The sequence below is a fragment of the Bufo gargarizans genome, chromosome 3 (assembly GCF_014858855.1).
Source record: "Bufo gargarizans isolate SCDJY-AF-19 chromosome 3, ASM1485885v1, whole genome shotgun sequence".
NCBI lineage: Eukaryota > Metazoa > Chordata > Amphibia > Anura > Bufonidae > Bufo > Bufo gargarizans.
The window spans coordinates 453,686,871-453,710,695 of record NC_058082.1 but is presented as its reverse complement, the minus strand read 5'-3'; the positions used below and the strand labels follow the sequence as shown (position 1 = coordinate 453,710,695).

General features: G+C 44.4%; 1 protein-coding gene across 2 annotated transcripts in view; it reads left to right on the top strand.

Annotated features, from left to right (window-relative positions):
* CCDC181 (coiled-coil domain containing 181) overlaps positions 1-10,303 on the top strand; it is a 40,722-nt gene extending 30,419 nt beyond the window's left edge. For both annotated transcript variants that reach the window (XM_044287710.1, XM_044287709.1), the window contains exon 6: positions 9,905-10,303. In XM_044287710.1, coding sequence (XP_044143645.1) covers positions 9,905-10,061 — 157 coding nt within the window. In that variant the 3' untranslated portion in view covers positions 10,062-10,303. The remainder of the gene's footprint in view (positions 1-9,904) is intronic.
* The last annotated feature ends 13,522 nt before the right edge of the window (positions 10,304-23,825 follow it).

The window sequence follows — 23,825 nt, the reverse complement described above, 5'->3', positions numbered from 1 at the left end:
CTCCTTTTGCATGTGAAGGCAGGCCTAGTCCCAGGAGAGGCCTAAGGGCGATGTCACTCATAGCTTTTTGATGCAGTTTTTGCACCAAACCTAGAAATGGATTGGAAGGGAATAGGAACTATAAAGGAAGACTTATACGTTTTTTGGTCTACTTTTTTTTAGAACAAAAACAAACAAACTGCTGGCACATGTGACATACTGGCCAATAAGAGTTTATGAACCACCTCAAGTGACATTTGTAGTGACATTTATAAATTATTTCTTGGCATTTTTCTGAAATCTGGGTGTGGCATTTTTTCAGTCATTTTCCATGGACTTCTCTATAGGTATAAGGTCTGAAAAATTGCAAGAAAAATTGATGTGAAAACCCCCCACTAAAAACACATGAATTTCATGGCATTTTGTACAGAGATAATCACAGCCTGATGAACGTTTAAAATAAAAAAACAAAGCTTTATTTAAAGTCTGTTTAAAAAGAGGGTGGGGAAACCCATATGTCACAATCTGTGACCATCAGGCAACTAATCTTAGAAATGTATACAGAGAGGGGAGCAAATATCTCTGCACATTAAGAAGATTAGGGTAAGACCCGACTTGCTAGCTGGAATAGCTATGTATCTGCAGGTCGGGGTAAATGGACACTAAAGTCAGTGTGAATGGATGCACTATGTGTGTATCATCGGTGATCCTGTAGGATGTATATACACAGATAAGGTTGTGCCACCTGGTATATGTAACCAGGAATGTTCAATACATTAGATCGCACTGCCTCTGTCATATAACAGTCTCAAAGGACTTGCAGCCACTAACTGTAGTGCAGATGACAGATCAGTCTTTAATGTGTATTGCTGATGGTAAATACCTAGGTCACAGCCTTATATCCGCAGCCAGTATTGGCTAAATACAACCACTCAGAGCCAATTGATTAAGCTCCATTCACACACATAAAAGCCAGTATATTTTGGCTCATCCATCCATCACATGCATACTCCAAGGCTGACTAAAGGGTTAAATGCATCTAGTGCAGTCCTGCCTAAAGAGCTGTATCCTGATACAATGTATTAGCTCTACGCGTTTCCACGTGACCTGTTATTATCACGCATCTTCAGGAGCTTATTGTTTGCTAATGTCAAAACAGTAGAGCCGCACTGTGGTGTGCTATGGCTAATGGCGCTGTAATGGCCGCACGCGGCCGATAGAACGCCGGGTTCATATGGACGAGGCCCTGCCCACCAGGAGGCGTGTCCCGGTACCGTGTCCAATCAGAAGTAGGGGCGGGCTCTCTAGCTCCGCCCCCTGACCGGCCGATGCCGAAATTGATTCCAACACTTCCTGACATGAATTGCGTTATACGCAGTGACAGGGGGAGTGAGATTCGCGGCCCATATACTGTCATTCCAGACCGGAGCAAATCCACACAAGGGGTGCCCTCATGATTCATAACCAGAAAAAAGACAGGTACCACTCACACCCATGTCGTGTGACATCAAAGGGGAGGGGTAAATTACAACACTGATAGATTCAAAAGAAGCATCACTGTTGCACGCAGCTCAGGTTGGACATGCACATATACTATACATCCAGATTGTATAGATGCACATCGATATGTACATATACAGACCCTATTATACCAAAAATGGAAAAAACAAGATGCAACTTACATCATGTTATGTTATATTTATTAAAGATTTTTTTCTTCCTTTTGTTATTATTAAATTTCAAAGGGCAGCATATACATGTGTGCAGATCAACTCCAAGGTTTAAATATAAAGGGCAGCATATAGGTATATGCGACTCCAAAATCAGACGTGCTCCAATATCAGACGTCCAGCTCTAATGTAGACCATCCCATGTATAATGGGGCTACTGTATTAGATGAAACTGGCGAAATATATATACTCGTTGAGCCCTAATGGTTGAACTGTCTGCAACTTGTATGTCCACATCGCTTCTTTTCGTAATAGGGGTATATCAATATCCCCTCCACGGATTGACATCTTTACTAATTCAATCCCTTGTACTTTTAACACATCAGGGTCACCGTCATGCATTTCACATACATGACGTGCCACTGATGTGTCCCGTTTGTTACGGATGTCCGACATGTGTTCGCCGAATCTGCGTCTCAACTCACGTCTTGTTTTGCCGACGTATTGTGACCCACATTGGCAACTGATTAAATACACAACACCCGCAGAAGTACACCTGATAAACGCCTGTATCTTGTACCTTTTATTTGTTATGTGGCTGGTAAAGAATTCTCCTCTCAGGATATTCCTGCAGATGATACACGAGCCACAGGGGAAGGTACCTTTGAGGGTATTTTTTAACCAGGTCTCAGGTTTGGGTTGTGTATATAAACTCTTCACCAAGTGGTCACGTAGATTTGAACTACGTCGGTACGTGATTGAGGGAAACTCTGGAATAAGCTTCCCAATATCTGGGTCAGATTGCAGAATAGACCAGTGATTTTGTAAAATGTCACGAACATTTTTGTGGGCCTTATCAAAAGTTGCGACAATTCTGGGCGTAGAGTCCGCAGTGTTTCTTGGTTTTGGAACCAGCAATTTGGTACGGTCTGTACTCATGGAGTGATGGAACGCTTGTTTCAAAGCATATTGTGGGTATCCCCGATTGATAAATCGGCCTCTAAGGTCAGATGCAGCAGCCCTAAAATCACCTAGGCCTGAACAGTTCCTCCTGGCCCTGAGGTATTGTCCCTTCGGGATACCTCTTTTCAGGGCCAGGGGATGACCACTCTGCCAGTGTAGAAGGCTGTTAGTCGAGGTTTTTTTCCTAAACAGATTTGTGGTTATCTTTCTGTCAGTGCCGATGGTGATCATCAGGTCCAGAAATGCTATCTGTTGTTCTTGTACCTCAGATGTAAAAAATAAACCCATCTGATTCACATTTAATGCTGCCACAAATGCCGCAAATTGTTCTTGTGTCCCCTTCCACAGGATCAGCACATCATCGATGTACCTGATCCATAGTTGCACCTTCGATGTGTGCTGCTCCATCTCGTCGCCGAACACAACTTCCTTCTCCCACCAGCCCAGGTACAAGTTGGCAAAAGTCGGGGCACAGGGACTGCCCATCGCGACACCCCTGAGCTGGTGGTAGAAGCGTTGGTCGAAGATGAAGACATTGTGGGTGAGGACGAATTCCAGCAGCTGTAGCAAGAAGATGTTGTGCCGGCGACATTGTTCACCTCTCTGTTGGATGAAGGCCTCGACAGCCCTACACCCAAGATCATGGGGTATAGAGCTGTACAAGGCCTCAACATCCAAACTAGTGAGGAGGACACCTTCCTCACACTGTATTCCATCCAGGCGTTGTAGCACATCCATTGTGTCTCGGGCATAGGATGGCAACGACATCACGAATGGACGCAAAATTGTGTCCAAATACGTGCATTTTGTACAGACCCCCAAAAAAACACAAGAAAACAAAAAACTAGCATGGCAGCACCATTACAGAAGTCGTCTCCTTCTCAAAACCACCTTTACAAAGTGCAGATTATTATGATCTGTAGCCTTTGGAGATCTGATCATGTAATCTGTAGATTTCCAGACGTGGGGGAACGATAACTCCAAGCAGGTCCTCACAGCCTGTGAACACTTGACCAAACTTTACCTAGCTGACGGACTGATGAGCACTCATTAGGAGCTATTCCTCCAAAGTTCCCATGCACATGCATGCTTGACTTGGCTGAGCATGCGGGAATTGTCAATAGGGAGAGGGGGGTAAAGGCTGTATTAGACAAGCAGATTGTCTGCTCGTTAGCGATGATCTGGCAGTGTAATACTGGCGCCGATTACCCGATGAACAAGCAAATACTCGTTCATCAGGGAATCAAACAGGTTTAAAGATCATCGTTTGCGGGGGCGTGGCTAACTGCCGACATGGCCGGACGTGTCTGAGAACGGCTCCGGCTCCAAAACTTCATCCTGAGCAATCCTGAGCTGGTAACAAGGATATTTTTACTCTGACCTGAGCCAAGGAACCCCCGGAGATCGTACGGACTGGCCATGGGTCCCAGCAAGGCACAACAAGCGGCGGACCGCTTGAAGGAATTTGCCCGCCAAGAGTCGCAGCATGGCGCCGCCGCTCCATCCTCTCCTCGCGTCCTGCTAACCAGGGGACAAGCTGGCCAGACCTCAGCGATCGAGACGGAGGGGGAACCCGAACTCACCCTGCAGACTTCTCACAGTCAGCTGATGGCAGCTATTATGGGATGCCAGTCGTCGCTCACAGGCAAGATAGAGGAGGTCAGAGTGGACCTGGGCCTCCTGCGACATGATGTTCAGCAATTGAGGGAGCGGGTTCGGCTAACAGAGGAAAGGGTATCTGAGCTGGAGGACACGACCCGACCCTTGGCAGCTAGGATGTCTGCTATGGAGGGCGTGGTCGACATGTGGCGTCAGAAATGTGACGATCTAGAAAACCGCTCTAGAAGAAATAACATACGCATATTGGGAATGCCTGAGCGGTCTGAGGGTTCTGATCCTGCCTCGTTTATAGAGGGCTGGTTCAAGTCGACGTTCCCGGACGCATCATTCTCGGCGGCCTATGCAGTGGAGAGAGCCCACCGGGTTCCTGCTCGGATGCCTCCACCTGGGGCCCCTGCAAGGCCACTCCTGGCCCGCATGCTTAACTGGCGGGATCGTGATCTCATCCTTTCAAAGGCAAGGATCAAGCAAACTATCACTTTCGGATCTGCTAACATATCCTTATACCCGGATTTCTCAGCAGAATTACAGAAGAAGAGGGCTACTTTTACATCTATAAAGAAACGTTTGCGGGATGTCGATCTGCAATATTCCATGGCCTATCCGGCCCGTTTGAGAATCCTAGATGGCGGGAAATCGCATTTCTTTAACAATCCTAGGGAGGCCGAGGACTGGCTCCTGGTGAGGCCCCGGAATGCGCCCCAGAGATGAGGTGACACTTCAGTAGTAGTGATAATGTTTGTTTCCTGATCCAGGACGGGACTTGATCTCCATATGTTCTTTTCATTATGTGCCTTGGGGGTTCTATTGGACTATTATATGAACATTATATCTGTCGGCTAACGGGTGTGAGAGATCCGTGGGTATGACTAACATATGTCTCAGGTTATGTTTGCAATGCACTATGCGTATGACCATGCTTATAATTATTATTGGGAGCCAGCTCTCTCACCTGCACTTGTATATATCATCTCTACACTGTGCAGGTCCCCCACCACCATGGTCACAAGCGCTCCATGCTTTAAATCTGTTCAACACCAGGTTCGCTGGGATTTAATGTTTGAATTCAAGTTTAATTGTTTTTATGTCAATTGGTGCACCTTATATTACTATGATATACACTGCTGTGGTAGGTCTACTGCATGTGAACATGGGTTTCCTGGCCTATTCTGCTCATTGATACCCATACAGAACATATGGCATCTGTCACGTGTATGTCCTGGAATGTGCGTGGTTTGGGAGGCCCTAGAAAGCGAATGGAGGTATTCGCACATGTCCGTACGTATGCTCCGCACATACTATGCCTCCAGGAGACCCATGTCACAGCCGAAACGGAGGGCAGATTGCATAAGCCATGGGTGCAATGGGCTAGGAGTGCATATGGTACGTCATACTCTAGGGGTGTGTCCTTGCTGGTTCACCGATCGGTTAGGTGGGAGGTACACCGGGAGGTGATAGATCCTGAAGGCCAGTATGTATTTGTATTTGCACATTTGAATGGTGTGCCGTATGTTGTGCTAGGTGTATATATACCTCCTCCGGCTAGCCTCACTGTTCTACAGGCTGCGGCGGGTTTTGCAGCTCAATTTCCATTTGCCGGGGTATTGTGTATGGGGGACCTCAATTTGGTAGGAGATGAGACAGATAGGTTTCAGGCCAATCCCCGTGCAGACGGCATACCTACGGGTGATTCGCGACTTAAACGCTTCATATCCGAATTAGGGTGGTTAGATGTGTGGAGGGAAAGAAACCCGTCTACTAGAGAGTTTTCCTGTTTCACGCCCTCCAAGGGGGCGCTGTCCCGCATAGATTATATGTTATGTGATGTGCAAGCTTATCTCACAATTTCTGATGCCAGGTACGTGCCTCAGGGACCGTCTGACCATGCGCCTATTGTGGGGGCGCTGCTCTCATCTGATGGGGGGTCACGCGGCCACAATCTTCGCATTCACCCATTCTGGCTGTCCCTGATGGGCATAAATGACCGTATACCTGACCAGTTGAGAGTGTTCCTAGAACTTAACACAGAGGGAGATAGTGATGTTCTTATACTATGGGATACCCTGAAAGCTTTTTTGAGAGGTTGCATCAGATCATCCATATCTTATATCAAGAAGACCGGGAGGCTTAAGGAGGAGGAGTTAGTTACATTATGTAAAACAGCAGAAAATGCATATGTTTCTGATCCTTCTGAGGTGAATAGACTAGATTGGATGCAGAAAGGCAGGCAGTATATGATGTATTTGCAAGAAAAGAGCGAACGCAAGCTTTTCTTTCTTAAACAACAAGCTTTTGAGCAGGGTAGTAAGACGGGGAAGATTCTTGCACAGGTTGTTAGACGCAACAATATGGCTCCTCCGATTATTCGCATTCAGAATGAGGATGGAACCGTAGCGGAGGATCCTAGTGGCATATTAGTCAGATTTCAGGAATTCTATAGTGAACTATACTCCTCAAGGCATCAGTATGCATTGTCTGATCTGCAGGTGTACTTGGGAGAAGTGGCTCATCCTCAATTGTCCTCATTGGACAGGGGGATTCTTGACGAGGAGATCACGCTAGAGGAAGTGACTGCTGCGATTAAAGGCTTAAACTTAGGGAAGTCCCCCGGCCCAGATGGCATCCCCCTGGAGGTATATTCCAGATATGAGAATATTTTGGGACCGCAACTGTGCAAGATGTATGCGGCTTCACTGGACAGGGGTCAATTACCAGACACGCTATACGACGCCTCCATTGTAGTTCTCCTAAAACCAGATAAAAATCCCTTAGAATGTGGGTCTTACCGCCCGATATCGCTACTGAATCTAGATTACAAAATCTTGACTAAGATTTTTGCAAATAGATTGAATAGAGTGATTGCCTCAATTGTTCATGAGGATCAATCTGGATTTATACCGGGTCGTTCCACATCTAGCAATATCAGGTGAGCCCAGGTGGTGGCGCAGGTGGGGTGTTTGGATGGCAGACAGTGGGCCTTGGCATCTCTGGACACAGCTAAGGCATTTGATTCAATTGAGTGGGCGTTTCTATTGAAGGTCCTGGAATGTTTCGGCTTTGGTCCCTCCTTTATCAAGTGGATAAGGGTGCTTTATTACCGGCCTACCGCTAATATCATGGTCAATGGTTCCCTATCCTCTACCTTTCCCTTGAATAGGGGAACACGGCAGGGATGCCCCCTATCTCCGCTGCTCTTTGCAGTGGCAATAGAACACTTAGCCATTAGAATACGCCAAGACAGCATCTTCAAGGGGGTGTCAATAGGAGGCAGGGAGGATAGATTGGGGTTGTATGCAGACGATCTTATCCTGTTCATGGACTCAGTGGACTTGTCCTTACCTAGGGCAATTGATTTGATCAATAGATTTGGGGACTTTTCTGGCCTACGCATTAATTGGTCCAAATCGGCCTTCATGCCCTTATGGTCCCAGGGTTGGCCTCCTGTATATCACAATCTTATGGTGGTGGAACATTTTAAATATCTGGGTATCATTATCACTAAGGACCCTGCAATGTCACACCAACTTAATATTGTTCCTATTGAGCCTTATGCTACGGACAAATTTAGGTCCTGGACCATGTTGCCTTTATCTATAATGGGCAGATTAAATCTTGTCAAGATGATTCTCTTACCCAAAGCATTATAGCTATTAGGCCATGCGTGCACCCCAGTCCCGAGGAGCTTCTTTATTAGGCTACATTCTGCTATAGCGAGATTTGTGTGGGGGAAGGAGAGAAGGAAGCTGGCCCTTGATAACTTGCAGAGGGGTTGGCAACAGGGAGGAGCAGCTATGCCAGATTTTTTTTCTTTATTTTTTGGCAGGTCAGCTCAAATTTTTGACCGCTTGGGTTTCACAGACTCCTTTGCCAAACTCAGAATTTTACCTGAAATGTCATTTGGGTCTGTCAACCTTGTGGCCAGTTCTGGAGAACCTACAATCGATAGAGGGCCGAATACTGCCCATACACAGGTTAGCTCATCAGGTTTGGGGGGCGGCGAAGCTTCAGCAATATCAGGACCTGCCTGAGGAGATAGTGCTATGGAATAACCCTATGTTTCCACACTTGCAGCACTGTGAAGGGAGAACTATTTGGGGAAACTATGGTGTGCTAACACTGAGGGATTTGTATGAGAAGGGCGTTCTATACTCATTTTCTCAGCTACAGGAGAAGTTTGGAGTTCTGCGGCCTCACTTCTATAGATATTTGCAGTTACGTCATGCTGTTCAGTCTCAATTTCATGGGAGTACAAAAAGTATCTCAAAATATCCATTAATAGGCATACTTAAGACCTAAGGTCCTGGTGGGATGGTCTCGAAACTTTACACACACCTTCTGGATCTCAAAGTACGAGCCAAACCGTTGTTGGTGGAGGATAGGTGGAAGGAGAAGGTGTCACAGATCACTGACGAGGAATGGGCAGAAGCTCTGAGTGCGCCTTCCACTGTGTCGCCTTCCCTTAACAACAGGCTTATTCAGTTGTTCATTCTCCACAGGAGCTATCTGACGCCTACCAGTTTATACAGGATGGGTAGATTGGACCACACGAGATGCCACAGATGCGCTCAAGACAATGCGGATTTTTGGCATCTTATCTGGGACTGCCGTTACGTACAGCCGTTCTGGAAACAGGTGGTGGATACGTTATCTACTTTAATTGCGGAGGTGGTTCCATGCTGCCCTAAAATTTGCCTTTTGGGTGTGGTGGATAGTGATAATCGTTCCATGTATGTTTGTATCTTCTTAAGGGAGACCCTGTTCTTAGCCAGGAAGGCTATAGCTCTGAGGTGGATGGCGGATAGACCACCGACCATAGGCCAATGGAAAGCATTGGTTAACCAGATACTTCCCTTTGAGAAAATAATGTACAGTAATAGGAAATGCCCTCAGAAATTTGATAAGATCTGGGGTTCTTGGTGTTCATCATCAATTACTGCACTGCCATCCCATATGTTGTCGAGGCAAAATGCATAGTACTTTCTATCTCTCATTCCACTATCTGTGTGGGGGAGGGAGGGGATTGTACTCCATTTGAGGGTGCCAGATGTTGTGCTCTTTATTTGTCTTTGTAGTGCTTTCATAATTCCTGATTGGAGACTCACACCTTGACAAGATTGTACCAGGAGACTTTATTATGGTTTGTGTGTATACACGCATATGTAAAATGCTATTGTCACGTATGTATTGTACCAATTTTCATTTGTTATTCTCAATAAAACGAGTTAAAAAAAAAAAGATCATCGTTTGCAGGCGGCAGATAGTGGTCTGTAATCACGGTCTGCTGCCGGTAAATAGTCATTCATTATAGTGAACGCCAGTGGCATAGCGATCACTCCTCCCTATACTGAGGAGGATATCGCTGCATGTAATAGCACCGGTCTCCTCCGCTGACGAGCAAGCGATTCCTGAGAAGGAACTCTTAAGCCACCTCCAAACACCTCTATCAGTGGCTTATCTCGCTTGAGAACAAAGGATTAGGCATGTTGAAATTTATCCTGTCCGCCCCTTCTTTCCCTGGACATTATCTCTTAGGAAAGAGTGGGCACACCTCTGTACACACATGATAGTTGGTCCAGCTCTTATGTGTATGGGCACCTGTACATGCTCTTCATTTCTCATTTTGTTCCTTAGCTGTATCAATGACCGCTAATCATGCAGCCATCTTTTTGTAGGTGGCTAAGACAAAAACGAATCCAGAAACGCGCTGAACAGCAAGCTGCAAAGGAAAGGTCCAGAACACTTTTACTAGAAGCCAGAAGAAGCAAGCAGATCCATAATTTGCTCTACAACATATCTGACTCGAAACCTTTCTGCTACATGGACCGCTAGACTGTGATCTCGTCAAACACTTTGGTCTGCACTGCGCTAAGCAGCCAGCTGTAATAATGAATTAAATGAAAAGCTCTATTTTTTCTATTGTTCAGTTTATATTTTTCTGGCTTAAGACGATGAGATATTTGGGACAAAAACTGGTAAAAATGGCAATACCTGGCTACTTTCACACTGGCATTTTGGCTTTCCGTTTGTGAGATCTGTTTCAGGGCTCTCACAAGCGGTCCAAAACGGATCAGTTTTGCCCTAATGCATTCCGAATGGATAAGGATCCGCTCAGAATGCATCAGTTTGCCTCCGTTCCGCCTCCATTCCGCTCTGTAGGTGGACACCAAAATGCTGCTTGCAGCGTTTTGGTGTCCGCCTGTCGATGCACTGTGTCAGTGAAAACAGATTCGTCCCTATTGACTTACATTGTGTGTCAGGACGGATCCATTTTCACTGACACAATATGGCAAAATAGAAAACGGATCCGTCCCCATTGACTTACATTGTGTGTCAGGACAGATCCGTTTTCACTGACACAATCTGGCACAATAGAAAAAATCTGAACGGATGCAGACGTTTGTATTATCGGTGCGGATCCGTCTGTGCTGATCCATGACGGATCCGCACCAAACACGAGTGTGAAAGTAGCCTTAGATTATCAGGGTCAATTCAAAAGTAAAGTAGATCAACTTTTTGTTACCCAAGATCCACCCAGGAACCTTGTCCCCATTGTGGTTTAGATGCTGCAGCAGTTGAAAATATATAATTGGGTGATTAGGGTCTTTTGGGTCCCACCAATCAATTTTTTTCTATATACATGTAGGACACCATATAACTTTCTGCGTGTGCTACACAAGGATGCCTGTCTGTACTGGGGCATATTCACAGGTACCAGATTTGTTCCAGAAATTTCGGTGACTACCCAATGGGGCTGGCTGAAATGTATGTGTTTACTGCAGAATCCATTCCATTCAGATGAAAGCAGCTCTGTCACCCGGGTCAACCGTACCCTACCAGGCATGTAGCAGGGGGGCATGATGAAAAGCAGATGGGGTGTCATTATGGAGCACCAGGGGTGTCGCTGGAGTGATGCTTGAACTGCATAAGCCCGCCTCCTGGTGCTTGAATAGTTCATTTGCATAATTTTAAACGTTTTCTTCGCAACAATACCGCCGACAGACATACTGTAAGCCAGGTATCGTTTTCATCAGCATCAACCCTAGCGGGCTATATGCCTGGTAGGGTAGGGTTGATCTGGGTGACAGAGCCGTTTTAATTGATTGATTTTGAATCACAAAAATATCTGCAACAAATCTGCTGTGTGTGAAAATCCCCTTAGAAGAGTGGTGCCCTTATCTAATTCATTCAGGTGGGTTTGTGCCCACTGGGAAACTATGAAGAACAAATGACAGCATGACGTGGGCTGAAGTCAGAGAGACAAGTATGCCAGCTATTATCTCTATGGCTTCAGCTGTTTAGGGGGCGTAAATCTGCTGACAGGTTCCCTTTAGTGTAAGTGACGACACAAGGTCTCCACAATCCATCTATCACAGGGATGCCCAGCCTGCAGCACTCCGGCTGTTGCAAAACTACAATTCCCAGCATGCCTGGACAGCCTACAGCTATTAGGGCATGCTGGGAGTTGTAGCTTTGCAACAGCTGGAGTGCTGCAGGTTGGGCATGCCTGATCTAACAGAACAAAGAACTGGAGATGCCTGTGTGGCACTAATAGTACCGCTTACCCCAGAGAAAGAAGAGGTTTCCGCAGCGCATTTAGGCTACAATCACATGACAGTGAAAAACGGACGTGTGACAGACCTTTTTTTAACGGCCGACACAAGTCCGTTTTAAGAACTCATTAGTACCTATATCACTGTTAAAGCAGTTTAGTGAGCATAAAACTGCCCCTTTAAGGAGATGTGCTAGTAGTACTTCTGGTTCCAGTTTTTTGGGTAGAGGGAAATGTCGGTGAGGGTAGTCAGAAGGCAAGTATACATTTTATGCACTCAGGAAAAGAGAACATTATCCTATCCTTTTCATTCTCCATTATAACTAATTCACCATAATATAGTTCTTAACAAAATACTGTTCTAAAAAGCTGACAACCATCAAAAACATAATGTTTAGCATTGAACACCATTTTTTTTCTAAATAGGTCCTAGATTCTGTGCTACTTCATCTTTACTATATGTTTATAGTAGTCTAGGGCCTGTTTTTCTGATACAGAAATCCAAAGGTCCTCATGGATATAGATGTAAAAGATAGTGTTTTGTATGCTGCAGTCACCACTAGAGGGCGCTGATGTGCTTCCTGTATCCTGTTTATACATTGAACACCATTCTAAAACAGCATGCAGTCCACACATCAGCTCCACCAAGTGGTCACTGTTGGCAGCCAGGATGTTATCTTTGAACTTGCCATGCAGGGAATTTTGAGCTCTATATAAGAAAAACTTGGCCCTGACGTCTATAAAGATCTATTAGGAAATTAATCAGCACAGTATTTTGGACCTAAACATTGTGTGATAAGGCGGAGAGTCACTTTACAGATGTTACATTCTGCAGTGTTGCCAAAGGAAACAAATATATATGATATTTTAATAACATTTTATATCTTTGATTTAGTACTTTCAACTTGCAGGATGACAGGCCGAACTGGATGGACAAATGTCTTTTTTCGGCCTTATGTACTATGTTACTATGTAGTATTTTGTAAAGTTTATTCCTGCAGTGGTAAAAAAAAAAAAACTGCACGTGTGCTTTGTTTATGGATTTTGCAGTGTTAGTATATTTGAAAGTGTTGTGATGATATGTTATATGGGATTTAATTGTTCAAATAAAATGATTATTTCTTTTCGAGTTGTAGTGGTTTATATCTCACAGAAGAAAATAGGTGAAAACAATGGTGTGCATCCTGGGTCTCTTCACATGTTGGGTGTAAGGTGGTTTGAATTCACACCATGTCTTTTTTTTCTTCAAAAAACACATTGGGGGAGATTTATGAAATCAGATTTCAACTTTCATTTTTCACAGCTTCTTTAGAAAATGAAAGATGGAATCTGATTGGTTGCTATGGGCAACTAAGCCAGTTCTACTTTACACCAGTTTGATAAATCTCCACCATTGTTTCTTGTAGTTTTTTGCTCCCTTTTGTATATGTCAGAAGTGTGAAAAATTTGTCCTGAAACTCCTGGAACCAAACGGACTAGTGTTTTGAAGTATTTTATATCATACATATCACTGTGCACATAAATAATAAAGCATGCAAAGCAAACTAATAGTGCCACGTCTATGAACACTGAACCCACAAAAAAATGCATTCGATTTTCTAAAATAATTATTTATTTTAATCATTAAAAGAATACAAAGCAAATAAGATATAAATTTTTTCAGAGAGAGACATAAGAATTTTAATAAGTATGAGCCGGAGAGCATACAAAGATCAAAAGCCAAAAATAGCTAATACAGCATGATAGTGGAACAAGAAACGGGGGGACGTCATCATAGATGATAAGATTGACTTCAAGTAAAAGCGTGTACACCCCTTCAAAAGAATAATATTAAGACCAAGAGACAATTTAAAAAAACCTGTATACCTAGGCAATAAAGGAGGCTCATAATCAGGAAGCAGAATGTGACTCCCCAGGCAGGGTGGAGGAGACATCAGGGGGAAGATTCAAATGAAATTGGATCTATGGGGACCAAAGCTTAAAGGGACATACCCATATTTTCACCCAGACAGCCCTCTGATGTTAGCATCGGAGCATTTTATGCTCCAATGCTCTTCCTTGCCCTGCCCAGTATCGTGCAGGACAAGGGCTCTTTTATTTACAATAACACACTGCCAGACGGAGGCTTCCGCCCAGCAGTGTGTTCGGTAACGTCACCGGCTCTGATGGGCTGGCTTTAGCGCTGCCCTAGCCGTTTTACAGGCTAAAGCCCACCCATCAGTGCCGGTGACGTCACCGGGCTCACTGCTGGACGGAAGCCTCCACCTGGCAGCCCTAAGAGGAGCCCGGATCTCCTGAAAATGCCTTCAGCTATTCAGTGCAGTGCAAAGGAGAGCATCGGAGCATGCTCTTTACAGGGGGGCTGCCTGGGTGAAAATGTGGGTATGTCCGGGTTCAGCTCTGAACTGGACAACCCCTTTAAGACATCTATCCCTTGTCCTCCTAGACAGACTAGTAAGTTCCTCAAAAAGGCATATTTGATTGACTTTCGAGACCCATTCATGAAAGGAGGGAGGTGATTGGCTAAGCCAGTGAAGGGGAATAAGGGCTTTAGCTGCCACCAGGAGGTGAGTAATTACATTCCCTTTATAGGATCTGTACATGGGGCTAGGTCTGGCTAGTACTACTGGTTCTATATTAAGGTGGAAGGAAAAAGAACATATCTTCTGTAGTTCGTTTAATACGTTGCCAGTAAGGTTTTATCAGAGGGCACGACCACCAAATATGAGAGAGAGAACCGACGTATGCACCACACCTCTAAGAGTCCTTAGAACTAGAAAGATAATGTGTAAATAAAAACTCTTGTGAAGAGTTTATTTATAAAGATCATAGAATGACCTGGACTTCTGTTTCAGTTAGGGACACGCCAAGTTCTCTCTCCCAGGAAGAGATGTATGAAGGTCTGTAGGAAGGAGAGGGGGTGAGCAATAAAGAAGACAACCTTCCTAGGCAATTCCATAGGGGCCAATAGGGTGGATTCAAAGGAAAAGGTTAAAAGAATAAGCCTGGAGAAACCTTTCCGAAAATTCCTGGAAATGTGTAAAAATGAAGCAACGTTAATTGCGTAGGTTTTAACAGGTCTCTAAGGGTAACTTGAGATTGAACAGTACCTGCACGGAATAAGTCAAATACTGGGACAGAAGTGGGCTTTTCCCAAAAATCAGGATTGAGAGAGTCTGCTTTGGTAAGGACCTTAGGAATTAAGATAGAGGGAAGCAATGTTGAGGGAGATGGAGTAAGTGTATTTCTAGGAGAATGCCAGACTGAGCATGTGCCCCTAACAACGGGATCAAAGTCGGGTCGTCTAAAAGTCTTGGTCAGGCAACAAAAGAACCTCGTAAACCCAAAGATTGCTGAGCCAAAACTTCCAGATCCAATTGTTTACTAGGATTTAGAAGCTCCAGCTTTCTGTTGAGATGCACTGCCTTATATGGCTACTTTCACACTAGCGTTCGGGCGGATCCGTTCTGAACGGATCCGCTCATATTAATGCAGACGGAGGCTCCGTTCAGTACGGATCCGTCTGCATTAATAACTTTAAAAAAATTCGCAAGTGCGCAAGTAGCCTGCGCGGATCCGTTCAGACTTTCAATGTAAAGTCAATGGGGGACGGATCCGCTTGAAGATTGAGCTATATGGTGACATCTTCAAGCGGATCCGTTCCCATTGACTTACATTGTAAGTCTGAACGGATCCGCACGCCTCCGCACGGCCAGGCGGACACCCGAACGCTGCAAGCAGCGTTCAGCTGTCCGCCTGTCCGTGCGGAGGCAAGCGGAGCGGAGGCTGAACGCCGCCAGACTGATGCAGTCTGAGCGGATCCGCTCCATTCAGACTGCATCAGGGCTGGACGGCTGCGTTCGGGTCCGCTCGTGAGCCCCTTCAAACGGAGCTCACGAACGGACCAGCGAACGCTAGTGTGAAAGCAGCCTAATATGTGGCAACATCTGGCAGTCCCAGCCCTTAATTCTAACCTCGCTTCATCTAGAGAGAATACAGTCAGTGTGGTTTACTACCCTTCCAAAGTATTTTGGTGAATGTAGAGCGAATAGAGCAAAAAAAGGTGGCAAGTAAGTACATAGGTACCATCAGGAGGGTATATAGGATTTTGGGCATAATGTATGTTTTTAGAAGGTCCAATCAAAAGAGCATGGTCAGCACCGCTACATGTCAGAGCTGTGTTTGGTTTTCAATCTAGTGGAGCTAAGTGGAACAAAGAGGACAAAAGCAGAATCCAATAGAAAGAGAAGAATAGTCACCAGTCCAAAAAAATACAATCCGTTTCGAATACACAGATGCTTTTTCAAGGCATGATGGAATAGAGCAGTGATGGCGAACCTTTTAGAGACCGGGTGCCCAAACTGCAACCCAAAACCCACTTATTTACCTCAAAGTGCCAACACGGCAATTTAACCTGAACACTAGTGTATCTTCCATGTACTTTATCATTTAGCTATAATAGCCTGTCTGCATTTAGTGCGCTGCCTGTGCTGTCCATAGTGCGCCCTGCGCTGATGATTGACAGGGAGAGTCTAAGGCATATTGGTACATCTTAGACTTTTTCCAGGGTGCTGGTGCCCACAGAGAGGGCTCTGAGTGCCACCTCTGGCACCCGTGCCATAGGTTCGCCACCACTGGAATAGAGGGTGAACCCACTAATTAGCTCATACATATACAAAATAGCTACACACATGACACATAGGAAAACACATTATAAAAAGTCATTCCTCTCAAGACCACGAGGTCCTAGTGCTCCTGTCCGAATGATCCACTCTGCTTCACAGCGGAGGAGACATTAACAAATGAGAGACATTCTGGGTCACTATTTATGTTTCTCCTTACATATTTGATCACGTTTTTATAGAATGCTCAGCCTTAGGCCTCTTTCACACTACCGTTTTTTTTTTCCGTTTTGTGTGCCGTTTTTTGCGCTCCGTATACGGTCTGTATACGGAACCATTCATTTCAATGGTTCTGAAAAAAAAAACTGAATGTACTCCTTATGCATTCCGTTTCCGTATTTTCGTTCCGTTGAAAGACAGAACATGTCCTATTATTGCCCTCAAATCATGTTCCGTGGCTGCATTCAAGTCAATGGGTCCGCAAAAAAGACGGAACACATACGGAAATGCATCCGTATATCTTCCGTATCCGTTCCTTTTTTGCAGAACCATCTATTGAAAATGTTATGCCCAGCCCAATTTTTTCTATGTAATTACTGTATACTGTATATGCCATACGGAAAAATGGAACGGAAAAACAGAATAGAAACGGAAACAAAAAAAACGGAACAACGGATCAGTGAAAAAAGGACCGCAAAACACTGAAATAGCCATACGGTAGTGTGAAAGAGGCCTTAGGATACAGTTTTTTCATTTTTGCTTTCTCATTTTTCTTCCCTGAGCCATAACTTATTGTGCCATAACTTACTGTTCACATAGCTGTATGAGGGCTTATTTTTTTGCAAGACAAGTTGTACATTCTAATGTGGTTGAAGTGGAGAAAAAATTCAATTCCTCAACCACTTAGGGTCCATTCACACGTCTGCAAAATGGGTCCGCATCCATTTCAAAAATTTGCGGAATGGGTGCAGACCCATTAATTTTTAATGGGGCCTTTAGGCATTTTCTATTATGGTGTCGGCGATGTGCGGTCTGCAAATTGCGGAATGCACATTGCCGGTGTCCGTGTTTTGTGGATCCGCAAACGGGTGAATGGACCCTCATAGTAAAATTATTAAAGGTTATGTTTTATCTTCATGTATATTCTAATGGATTGCCTTCCTTGTACAATGTTATAATATACTTTCTATGTTAGAAAGTATATTATAATGCATTTGTATTGTGCGGCAGTTGTGTGCGGTTCTGCTGCGATACTGCAGGTATATAGAAGGACAAGCGCTATTGGAACACATAATTTCTACTGGTGTGATATACCAGTCCCCCCCCCCCCCCCCAAAAAAAATGATTGAAGCGGGTGTTATATACCAATATACTTTCTTTATAGTGCATTTGCGCATGCGCGAAAATTATATTGCTGACATTTTGCATTGAAAAAAAATTATGAATGGAGATCGCAAATTCGAATAATACATCTGGAATGTCACTGTCCATGTTGTGGGACTATTTGTGCACTTCTAGTAATTATTTCTTGGCTGCAAATATGAGCTGAAGGTTTTTTAGGTTCGCCTGCCATTAAAATGAATGGGACAGCAGCCGCGAACCGTCCCGGCAGATGTTCGTCCATCACTACTTCTGGCTAGTCCTGGCCGGAAGTGGAGGAGGTGGACTCGGAGCCTGCCGTACAGCGAAGCTGTGAGCTGCTGGAGTGTAGGCGACTGGCTTGGCACGCAGACGTACGGTACGGTTCAGTTCAAGTGGCTGAGCTGAGGGCTGGCTCTGGTCTGGCTGGGGAGTGGGACTGTCACTGTAGCGGTGTGTCCGACCGAAGCGGCAGCGTCAGTGGAGTACTGGAGTTATATACTCTGTGAGGTACAGCCGTATCTCAGCAGCATCTTCCCTATTCACACATATACCTGCCTGTCAGGCACAGCTGCATTATTTAATAGTGTGGTGTGGTAATGGTTATGTGGATGACACACTGTTATGGGGGATCTGTGGATGACACACTGTTATGGGGGATCTGTGGATGACACACTGTTATGGAGGGGATCTGTGGATGACACACTGTTATGGAGGGGATCTGTGGATGGCACTGTTATGGAGGGGATCTGTGGATGGCACTGTTATGGAGGGGATCTGTGGATGGCACTGTTATGGGGAGGGGGATATGTGGATGGCAGTGGCAAAAAATGCATCTCGGATGCGGATCTGAACTACGGTTGTGTGCATGAGGCCTTATTCTGATGTTTCACTTCAATGGGGCAGCAAAAGATGCGGACAGCACTCAGTGTGCTGTCTGCATCCGTTGCTCCGTTCGGTGGCCCCGCAAAAAAATATATAGCATGTCCTATTCTTGTCCGTTTGGTGGACAAGAATATGCATTTCTACAATGGGCTTCCGTTTTTTGCGGATCCGCGGTTTAGATGAGGATACAGGTGATTGGTTTCAAAGGGCTCATGCACATAAACATATTCTTTTTCCGTGACCATTCAGTTTTTTTATGCAGCCCGTATGCAGAGCCATTCACTTCAATGGGGCCACAAAAAAATATAACGTGCTATTATTGGCAGCATTACAGACAAGGATAGGACTGTTTATTAGGGGCCGGCCATTCCATTCTGAAAAATGCACACAGTCGGTATCCGTTTTTTGCGGATCGTCAATTTGCAGACCACAGAAAATCCAACATTGTGTGCATTAGCCCTAAGCAAGTGTTTTTTTTTTTGTTTTTTTTTTCTAGCAGCTTTCACACACAGTGGGGATCATTTACTAAGCGCTCCACGCCAGTTTTTAATGCCTATGCAACAGGTGTTTTTATGCTGTCCTCGCCACTTGGTCGTGCAAGGGACCAAGTTGGGGCCAGGACTTCAGCCCTGAGAAATTTACCATCTGTTATGTCTGGAAGCAGGCATAGAGGAGTGAAAACTACTCCAGTCAGGGGCTGGAGTACTTTTCATTCCAGGTGCAGGGACTGCCGGAGGTGTGCCTAATTTATGGTGTACCAATGTGCCTTAGACTTTTCCTGACATCCATCAGCACAGGGCGCACTATAGCTAAATGATAAAGAACATGGGAAAAGATATACCATATTGGACTGTAGTATTCAGGTTAAATTGCTGCATTGGTACTTTTGCGATAAATAAGTGGGTTTTCGGTTGCAGTTTAGGCCCTCGGTCTGTTAAAGGTTCGCCATCACTGGTGTAATGCAATGAGGTGTTATTATACATGCATGAGCTGGAATTGGGATTAGATCTAAGTGATTTTGTCTAAATTATGGGACAACCCATGATGTGCACAATGAGCAGAATAAGCCAAAATTCCTGCAAAAGGGCATTTTGCAGTCTACAAACATTATTTTCGCTAATGCCTTGAGAAGAGAGATTATTATGCCTGCAGGCACAATCTACATTAACAGTTACAATAACCATAGCAAGTAAATGAGCGGAGTAATCCCTGGTTCATCCATTTAAAATACCAGATCTATTGTTTCATCTCCAGACTTGGCTTCTCAAACTGTATAGGCAGATTTATTAAATCCAAGTCATAAAAATTCTGCGTCTCAATGCTAATGACAAGCATCATAGTCACAGAGCTAGCTTGTCTGCAAGATTAACCCTTAGGATACCAGAGATTTTTTGTTTCTGCGTTTCTTTTCATTTTTCTTCCCTATCTTCCGTGAGCCATAACTTTTTTTTATATTTCCATTCACATAGCTGTATGAGGGCTTATTTTTTGCAGCACAAGTTGTACATTCTAATGCCACCATTAATTGTGGTGTACAATGTAGTGGTAAAGAAATTCCAAATGGGGTGAAATTGGAAAAAAAAAAAAAAAAACGCAATTCCTCCACCGTTTTACGGGTTTAGTTTCCACGGCGTTCCGTTTGTGGCAAAACTGACCCATGCCCTTCATTCTCTGGGTCAGTACAATTATATATGTATATTTTTTTTAGTCTAAATAGTGTAAAAATAAATTCTAACCAACTTTTTCAGGACAATCTGTAGTTTTTATTGATACCATGTTGGGGTGTGTGTGACTTTATGATTACCATTTTTGGGGTAAGAGAAGCAATGAAAATATAGCTAATTGTATATTTACCCCCCCCCCCCCCTTCCCTTTTCTTTTTCATTATATGATGTTATCAGGATATGTACCTCAGTATGCTGTAATACTAGTCATATACTGTATCTTTAATGTGTCATGTTATTTATTGTTATTCATAGCCCCGACTGGGGTGTGTTTGTATCATGTCATGGCATTAGTGGATAACTTTTCTAGCTATCCAAAACAATAAAAACACAGATGATAAAAAAAAAAAAAAAAAAAATATAGCTAATTGGCCACTTTGACCCTTTTTTCTATTACGTCATTCGCAGTATTGGAAAAATATTTCTATAGTTTAATAGTGCAGCGGTTTTCGGTCGCAGTGATACCCATGATGTTTATATTTTTTGGTTATTTTATTATATGGAAATGAGGGCTATTTAGACTTTTATATTTTTTAATTGTTTTACTTTTTTTGTAATGAATTTGAACAAAATCAATTTTTTACTTTTGAACAATCATGGATTTTAAAATGCATTTATTACTAACTATTGCTCATTTCTTAATTCCCCCAGCCTCTTCAGCGAGGCTGAGCGCTTTGAAACCAATCACCTGTATCCTCATTGGCCACAGAGGATCCCGGTAACAAGCCCGAAGCGAGAGTTTCCAGATTTTTGACGCTTTAGATGCCATGATCTCACTTGATCACGGCATCTAAAGGCTTTAATTACCGCTATCGCCATTATTGCCGTTCGCGGTAATTAGCCGCGGGTCTCTGCTGTTTGAAACAGCAGAGACCTGCCGGCCATGACGCCCGCTGCACGTGCGAGCATGCTCCAGCGCCGTACATATCGCTGGTAGCGATAGGGTTAAGAGAGTCTGGGAGTCAAAAGAGCATGCACCACCACTAAAATGGGAAACCTCTGTGTATACTATGGGCAGATTTAATTTAGGGAACTTGTCAGCTCCGATATGCTGCCCTCATTGAAAGCCGCATAGTATAGCCACAGACCAACTGATTGCAGGGCAGCAGGTGGGAGCCAATAGGTTCCCAACACACGGCAGACTTTGTTGCAGAAAATTTTCTTATTGAACGTTTCCATCCACCTGAATTGAACTTACAGAAATTCATGTGCTTCTTGCCAAAACAACCTCATTCAGATGAATGGTACTTGCTACAAAAAACATGCCGTGTGTAAAGGCACCCTAAGACTAATATCTATATGCCAGTCTTAAAGGGGTTAGCCAAGACTAAAAAATGCTCCCCTCACACTGATTCTACTTACCTAGCAGACGGGGACGAGCCTTCCTAGCGTCACCTGTGATGCCGGATGTTTTCATCAGCCCACTGGGAGAAGCATCAGCGGCACTGCGGGGACCAGGAGAGGAGCAGTGAGCGGGAACCAGGTAAGTAGAATCAGTGTGAGCGGCCTGGCGTATGGAGGGGCATTATTTAGTCTTGGATAACCCTTTAAAGGGTATGAATCACTTATTAATTTTTCTGCCAATTAAAACCAGATAGTGATGAATTTTTTATGTTGTTTTCTGATGGACTTTGTTTTTATTCTGAGGGCAACCATCTTGTCTGAGCTGTTTGTTAGCAGCATCTAGATACGCTTTACGGCAGCCACATGGGCCACAGAAAGTACAGTAAGGGGACTCACTTCTATTGGACAGTTTTCTAAGCATGCTCTGTGACCTATGCAGAGGTCATTGTACAGGGAGGCAGTAGATAAGATGTGACATCAGTTATTGTGAATGGTGAATCCTGTGTTATGTATACAGAGGTGTGAACTGTCAATCTGCCAGGATGAAAATCACAATGCCTGGGAGGGCGGCCTCAGCAAATTACACGCATAAAAATCCATGTTGTGACTAGGTGATGAGTGTACTGAGGGTGGGCCGAGCGACTTGGTGCAAACGAGAATGGTAGACTCTGTGTTAAGCCTCATGCACACTTTGTGCGTTTTGAGGTCCGCAAAACACGGATGGCGTCCGTATGCGTTCCACAATTTGAAGAACGGCGCGGACAGCCATTGATATAACTGCCTATTCTTGTCCGCAAAACAGACAAGAATAGGACAGGTTATATTTTTTTTGCGGACCACGGGACGGAGCAACAGATCCGGACAGCACAGAGTGCAGTCCTCATCTTTTGCGGCCCCATTGACGTGAATGGGTCCGCATCCAAGCTGCAAATACTGTGGCTCGGATGCGGAAAAAAACAACGGTCGTGTGCATGAGGCCTTAAGGCCCCTTTACATGGCCCGATGGAGCAGATGATTATTGGGAAGGAGGCATTTACATGCAGCGATCTCCTCTATAGTATGAAGAGGAGCAATCGCTATTGCCATTGCTCGTTTTTCGGAAGCAGAGTGGTTTAGACAGCACGATCTGCTGCCAGCAGACAATGATTTAGGTGACCGTACCATGGATTCTATTACCCAATGTGTTCCACTTGTTTATTGTGTAATAGGCAGGACCTAGGATATTAAAAATAACAGCGCCAAAATTTCTTTAAAAATATAAAAACATGATTTAAACAATAGGTGATTTTCTAATGACATGTTCCCTTTAATAGATCGTTGTTGGCTACACAGCGAGAGGAGTAAGAAGTAAAAAATTATGGTGCAAATATGGTGTGCGCCATAATGTACGACAACAAAACTGGTGCAAATAAGAAATACTCGCCCTATATGTTATTCAAAACATGAAACTTGTAATGAAAACGTTCTCCAAAGTTTCTCTTTTTGAAAATTCAGAGGCTTCAATCCACACGCAGTCACAACAGGTTCCTATTTTTTTTTTAAAGCTCATTGTATTCATAAACAATTTTGCGTTCCTTCGCAGTTTTGTACTTGTATTTTACAGCAGCTTGTGCTTCAGAGCGGTTCTTCCTATTGTAACTGCTGATAAGAAGTGGTGACCACAGCCAGTCATCGTGAAGTATCACCATGGTCACATATTCACCGCTCTGAAGTACAGCTGTAAGTGCTTAGGCTGCATCACATCTCTGTCAATATGCTCTAGCTGCCTGATCCAGAACAAATGCCGGCAGGAACACGGCCTTTATGCTGGAAAGCGGCTGCATCCCATCATAGTCAATAGGGATTTGGTGGTGATCTGCTGAATCCGGCGATCACCAGCAGGCTGTTTTCTACTGGAACAGCCTGCAGGAACCATTCACCGGAGATGTGAACGTGGCTTTAGGCCCCATGCACACGGCCGTGTTTTACGGCCGTGTGCGGGCCGTGGAACCGCGGCCTGGATCCCTCCTGAGAGCAGGAGCGCACGGCGTCATTGGTTGCTATGACGCCGTGCGCTCCCTGCTGCCGCCGCAATACAGTAATACACTGGTATGATCTATACCAGTGTATT